Source organism: Centropristis striata, chromosome 9, assembly GCF_030273125.1.
Source record: "Centropristis striata isolate RG_2023a ecotype Rhode Island chromosome 9, C.striata_1.0, whole genome shotgun sequence".
Taxonomy (NCBI): domain Eukaryota; kingdom Metazoa; phylum Chordata; class Actinopteri; order Perciformes; family Serranidae; genus Centropristis; species Centropristis striata.
This window is the reverse complement of record NC_081525.1, coordinates 4,448,871-4,455,558: the sequence shown is the minus strand read 5'-3', so window position 1 is coordinate 4,455,558 and position 6,688 is coordinate 4,448,871. Positions and strand designations below refer to the sequence as shown.

General features: G+C 37.9%; 2 protein-coding genes across 2 annotated transcripts; both read right to left on the bottom strand.

The window, feature by feature from the left end:
- Nucleotides 1-224: 224 nt before the first annotated feature.
- LOC131977670 (late histone H2A.L3) lies at nucleotides 225-695 on the bottom strand. Its single transcript, XM_059341089.1, has one exon. The coding sequence runs from the start codon at nucleotides 660-662 to the stop codon at nucleotides 279-281; it is 384 nt and encodes a 127-aa protein (XP_059197072.1). The 5' UTR covers nucleotides 663-695; the 3' UTR covers nucleotides 225-278.
- Nucleotides 696-2,773: 2,078 nt separating this feature from the next.
- Nucleotides 2,774-5,433, bottom strand: LOC131977678 (histone H3-like). The gene is made up of 2 exons (XM_059341098.1): nucleotides 5,141-5,433; nucleotides 2,774-3,248 (listed from the first exon to the last, which is right to left on the bottom strand). Exons 1-2 carry the CDS (start codon nucleotides 5,431-5,433, stop codon nucleotides 2,822-2,824), a joined length of 720 nt encoding a protein of 239 aa, XP_059197081.1. The 3' UTR covers nucleotides 2,774-2,821.
- Nucleotides 5,434-6,688: the final 1,255 nt, after the last annotated feature.

Below are 6,688 nucleotides of genomic sequence, written 5' to 3'. Positions count from 1 at the left end.
CTGGATCTTAAATTGCTTTTATATTTCAGATCAAAGTGGCATTATTGGAATGGGACACTGGGTGGGGTAGGGGGTTTCTCGATATTAACAGTTTTCCTTTTTTTAGTAATCATCGCTAGGTACCCAATAATTGATTTTACTGAATTGATATTACTCAAACATGCCATTTACACAATTTTTTTTTTCAATGAGGCATTAAAGAAACAGCTCTTTCAGTAAAGTGGTTGGCTCTTAAAAGAGCCTTTGTGTTGTTTTAAAGGGTCAGAGAGGGTCCATGTTTACTTCTTGGCGGCCTTCTCGGTCTTCTTGGGCAGCAGGACCGCCTGGATGTTGGGCAGCACGCCGCCCTGAGCGATGGTGACTCCGCCCAGCAGCTTGTTGAGCTCCTCGTCGTTGCGGACAGCCAGCTGCAGGTGACGGGGGATGATGCGGGTCTTCTTGTTGTCGCGGGCAGCGTTTCCAGCCAGCTCCAGGATCTCAGCGGTCAGGTACTCCAGCACGGCCGCCAGGTAGACCGGAGCTCCGGCACCGACACGCTGAGCGTAGTTTCCCTTTCTCAGCAGCCTGTGGACACGACCGACCGGGAACTGGAGCCCGGCACGAGAGGAGCGGCTCTTGGCCTTTGCTCTGGCTTTACCGGCGCCCTTACCACGTCCAGACATCTTCAAATAGTTGTTTTCTTCGAGGTTAAACGAAAGAAAGTACCGCTTGGCGGCCACTCAGACAATATGTAGCAACGCTGCTGCGCTCTGATTGGTCGAATTGAGCGTAACTGTGGTCGTCCAATCAGGAACGAGCTCAGTTTAAGCTTCCTGCTGGACGACCGCAGGTGTTTTTCAGAATAAAACGCTACACGTTTTTTAATAAAATGAACTTAACTATATTATTTTAAAGCGAATGGTTGCTCCTACAATATCATAGAAAAGTTTATTTATATCAGTAATTAAATTCAAACAGTGGAAATAACACATTATATAGATCCATTACACATAGAATGAAACATGTCATGTCTTTATTTATTTTATTTCTTCTAATTATAATGATTATGGCTTACATTTAATGAAGACCTTAAATTCAGTGTCTCAAAACATTTGAATATTACAAAAGACCAATTTTAAAAAGTAGGTTTAATATGGAGATGTTGGCCTCTGAAAAGTATGTCCATCTATATGACTCAATACTTGGTTGGGGCTATTTGACTTAAACTACTATAAATGGACTTTTCCATCATATTCTAATTTATTGAGATGCACCTGTAGATGGTAGGGTCCAGCCCCAAGAGAGTGACTGAACAACTGAGATGGCCAAATGGACAAGTCCTTCATAACAGTTATGTAGTTTAACCAAATGTCTGTGAAATGACTGTACATTTTTTACAAATTGCTTTTAGCTGTAGAATCCTGTATTTCTTTCCATTACCTGGCCCTAAACCTGTGGTGGGAGGAGTGTTCAGATTCCTCATTTAGGTAAAAGTACTAATACCACACTGTGAAAGTACTCGTCTAAACCTCATTCAAAACTTAGTTAAGTAAAATTTAAAAAGTATCAAAAGTACTTGTTAGACAAAAGGTCCCCACACTTGTTTTTTTTATAGTCCAAATATATTATTGGATTATTCTTATTAAAGGTAGGGCTAATTTCGACCACTTAAAATATTACTATATAGATCTGAAAAGTAACTTAAGATGGAAATATTTACCTCTAAAATGTATTGGAGTAAAAAAATATGAAGTTATATGAAAAAAAAAGTAACAGTTGTACTTTCCATCATGTTTAAAGTTTATAGACCAAAGTATAAGTATTAGTGAATATGTTTATACACTGTGGGTATTTCCTAAAATATAACACCATATATACAATAACTTGCTTTAGCATGTTAATGATCTGATGTCAACATACAGTAGAATATTGTCAAAATTTGCTTTTATTTTGAAAGAAATGTATCCTAGCCGGAAATGCAGCGGCTGAGTTGAGCTGCATGTTTTCAATTACGTCCGCAAGAGAGACACACTCAACCATACAGTCTATGCACTCAACATGTCCTTTGTTTCTAAAATCCATCACGTATAACCAAGGAAAAGTGGAAGCAATTTTTAATAATTTACTTCCAGGTGACTTATGATTACCACCAACCTCCAAATGTGTTACCCATTGTGCATTATTTTAGTGTCAATTTAAAGCCAGCCACATTATTTTCTTGTGACTTATCAATATGTAATGATTATGAATGTGACCTGTATCTTATTTGTTGGATTTGTACCAAGAGTAGAAAATTATTCATTGTATAACTTATGTATTCAAGGGTATATAAGGAATCTGCTTGAATGTGTATAAGCATGAAGAAATGCTTTCTTTAACACATTTATATGACTATATCTGGGTAAACTGGACCTATATTTACCAGGAGACAACCCTAAAGTAGTTGTCAAACAAATAATTTATGGAAACCGATGTAGTGTTTAGATTTTTTTTTACTTCTGCTGAGACACTTCTCCCTCTCAATTCAGCTCCGTAGGGATGAAAAAAAGCCATGTAATCTACCTACATTAAATGCATTTCAATACTTGTATTACTTTCCTTTCTTACTGATGTTAGTTTCTATTTCCTTTATTGCAACAATATCAAAACAATTTGTGGTTGTGGAATACGAGCTCTCGTCAAACCGAAAAGTGGCTCTTAAAATGTTTGGATTTCACAGATTAAATCCATAAAAATATTTGTGAACATGTGATGCAGCAGAGGAATGAGCTCTTGAGTTGAGAGTGAGGTGGCTCTTAAAAGAGCCGTGTTGTTGTTGTTGTTGTTGTGGTAGCGGGTGAGTCTAAGCTCTCTCTCCACGGATCCTGCGGGCCAGCTGGATGTCTTTGGGCATGATGGTGACCCTCTTGGCGTGGATGGCGCAGAGGTTGGTGTCCTCGAAGAGTCCGACCAGGTAAGCCTCACTGGACTCCTGCAGAGCCATGACAGCGGAGCTCTGGAAGCGCAGGTCGGTCTTGAAGTCCTGAGCGATCTCTCGGACCAGGCGCTGGAAGGGCAGCTTGCGGATCAGCAGCTCGGTGGATTTCTGGTAGCGACGGATCTCCCTCAGAGCCACGGTACCGGGCCGGTAACGGTGAGGCTTCTTCACGCCGCCGGTGGCCGGGGCGCTCTTCCGGGCAGCCTTGGTGGCCAGCTGCTTCCTGGGAGCTTTTCCTCCGGTGGATTTACGAGCGGTCTGCTTGGTTCTGGCCATCTTTACCTCCTTCTTGCTAGAAAAAGAGTGATGCAGCCGTGAGGTCACTGATTGCTTTATATAGCCAGAGCCGGCGGGCCGACGACGCTGATTGGTCAATTTAACGCACGTGACAGCAGCTCAGTTTGGAGCGGGAAAAAAAAATCTAACTTCAGGTTTAACTCTATTTGTATAGTAAGTTAGTAAATTAAATGATACTTTTATAGATAATTATTAAAAATAATTATAGAGACAATAATGTTAAACATATATATTAATAGTACGAATTAAAAATTGAAAGAGCGAAGAATTGAAAAATAAAACAGATTTGACATAACCAATACACTAAATTAAATTAAACGATTGAGTATGTTTATAAATATACCACATAAAAGTATAACAGTAATTGTATTATTTTAATTTTTAATTACTAATTATTAATAGTAAACTTCTGCTTATGTATACATATACAAAATAATCCAATAATATATGAGGTATATATATTATATAGGAAACAGGCATGAAAACAAATCTAGACCATTGTTTTCTTCAATTTCTTGTTTATTTTAATGCCTGATACAACTTGAGATAGCTTTGTTTGGACAAATATAATAATAACCTAAATAATTTACTGGTCTGGGTGAACTTGATTCATCAACTTTAGAAGGATCAATATTCCCATTTTCTTTTTGTAAGATGAAAAGTATCAGTATCAACAATACTGGCCCTTTATTCAGCATGGGATTGATTCCATATTTAACAGTATTGCCCACCTCTATCTGATGTAGAGTTCAATAATAAACACACAATGACGGGAAGTTCCTCCATAGATAAAGTGTGTGGCTTTTAAAAGAGCCTTTGTGGTTGTAGCAGCAGTGTGTTGTTTAATCCTCTCTATGATCACACTGGCTGAAACTTTCTACAGTTTTTTGTTTGACGTTCCGAGGTCACGTAAAACCAAAGATATTATCGTTTTAATTTGATAGTACGAAAATATTTATTCAAGTGTTAAAAGTGGATGGGACGAGGCAGGCGTGGCATTTTGTAAAAATGGAAAAAAAGGGCTCTAATCATCTCACACTGTTCCTATAAATAAACATGTTTTTATAGTCAGTTTTTATGTATAGTTTTATTATATTTTAATTTTACCTTTATATGTTCATATTTGCAACCTATGCTTACATTTTTCAGGTCTGAAACAGTTCATTAAGCATTTGTGTTTTTTATTGTCATACATAGTAAAATTTAATTTCAGATTTCATGACTTTTGCATATTTTTGGGCTCAATATGTTAATAAAGTGGGTTGAACTGAAAAAATTTTTCATGAACACTACCACAGGGGCACATAGGAGTGTGCACTTAACCAGATATGATGAAACTGCAATTTTAAATATGTTTACAGTTCAGTAACTTAACATATTTCATGCTCAAATGCATGTATAACAGTATAAATAGAAACAAAAGGTTTGAAGCAAATAAAAAACCACCACTTACTGTGATTTCTTTTTCCACTGCAAGAACAGCAGACCAACATTAATTGCAAGAATTAATTTTGTGCATTTTTACACTGCACGATTTCATGCTCAAATGCATGTAGTTGTACTGAGGGCCACTTCAAGTGAGAGTGCGGGCCTCCAGTTGCCCATCCCTGAGATAGTAAATTGCGAGTAAAATATTATGGCCAAAAATCAGTGCATTAAAAGCTGTGAAAGACATGTTTTCATGGATGTGTCCACCTGCAAAACAATCCTGGTTAAATCTTTCACTAGCTTAACTCTTTGTTACTCTATAAAAAAGGTACACAAGAGTAGTTTTAAGGATAAATGTGGAAGCAGTCTCGTTCTAGACTAGAGTATTTGGGCGGCTCTTAAAAGAGCCTTTGTTGTTGTCCGTATCAGTAGTTGGCAGTTTATCCTCCGAAGCCGTACAGGGTGCGGCCCTGCCTCTTGAGAGCGTACACCACATCCATGGCGGTCACCGTCTTCCTCTTGGCGTGCTCGGTGTAGGTGACGGCATCACGGATGACGTTCTCCAGGAAGACCTTCAACACACCGCGGGTCTCCTCGTAGATGAGACCGGAGATCCGCTTGACTCCGCCGCGGCGAGCCAGACGGCGGATAGCGGGCTTGGTGATCCCCTGGATGTTATCACGGAGCACTTTACGGTGCCGCTTAGCGCCTCCTTTACCGAGTCCTTTACCTCCCTTACCGCGGCCAGACATCTTCTCCTGACGAGTTTGGCTCGTTAGAAACCAATGAGGAGACGCTGTTTGACCGCCGGTATTAATGTCTGAACTGCGGACGTGAGAGAGAACAGGGGACTCATGTGTTCCGGTGGGCGGAGACAAACTCAGCGCTTCTTCTAGTTTAGAAGGTGAATCTGGACATTAGATGGAAAGGTTTTAGAGCAGAAAACAAACAAAGATGATAAATATATACTCACAGATGGTAGAGATTGAACGATGTAGTATTAACTGTTGCTTGTTATTCAATTAGTTTTTACTAAAGAATGACCCAAACATTAGAAAAAGTCAAAGAATATGACCCAGAGCATGATGAATGGTGGGGCTATGATTAAAAATAAGGGCTGATGAAAAGTATTTTGCAGTTAAAGTCCTCTATGAACAGTATAATATACTATTGCTAGACACTGTTATTGTTTCCATATAATAAATTGCATTCAACTTTTTGCACTTTTTTAAACTTTCTTAAGCTACACAAGTGATACATCACTAGCAATACTACTACTACTACTACTACTACTAAGAAAAGAAAACATTTTGAAAGGTGTGCCGAAATAAAGTTTTCCACTGAAACACAGACTTTTTGAGGCACTGTAAAGAAGCAAAACCTAGATATTGACAAAGTTTATGGTGATGAAATACATTTACTCAAGTAATGTACTCAAGCACAATTTTGTGTAGGCCTACTTAACTTGAAAATTTCCATTTCATGTAATTTAATACTTTTAACTACAATCCATTTAGCTGACATCTTACATTACCTTTTAGGCTGAAAATATTACATTTTATCAAAGAGTTATGAGCCCAATTTTCAAAACAAAAGATGACATTGTGGGAAAAATAAGTGTCAAGTGATCCAGACATTTCCCCATATGAATAAAGGGATATTTGTTATTGCAATGCGTTTGCTGTAGCGAAAATACTAATCATATTCAAGGAATAAAATAGACATCTATAAGCTATTCATCCTAGAACAAACTGAATCAGCCTTTTATTTACCATTATGTTATTCAACAGTCCTAAAGTTATTTAATTTTGTCATACACAGATACAGGGAAAATGTTGACTATTGGATAAACTGACCAGGATTCATTGATACATTTAAAAACATTGCTACATTTTGCTGTACTTGTAATTGAAGTTTTGAAGTCAACAGAAACCTATGGGTTTTTTTTTTGTCAAGCTTATATTGACTTCATGAGGTTTAATTAAGTACTAATCTTTTTAAAGTTTT

What these genes read in the sequence shown, in the direction of transcription:
- LOC131977678 (XM_059341098.1), bottom strand. Translation starts at nt 5,433, where the DNA reads ATGTCTGGCCGCGGTAAGGGAGGTAAAGGACTCGGTAAAGGAGGCGCT. An exon ending in AAGAGGCAGGGCCGCACCCT is followed by an intron (nt 3,249 to 5,140) that starts GTACGGCTTCGG and finishes CTCTTTTTCTAG; the next exon opens with CAAGAAGGAGGTAAAGATGG.
- LOC131977670 (XM_059341089.1), bottom strand. Translation starts at nt 662, where the DNA reads ATGTCTGGACGTGGTAAGGGCGCCGGTAAAGCCAGAGCAAAGGCCAAG.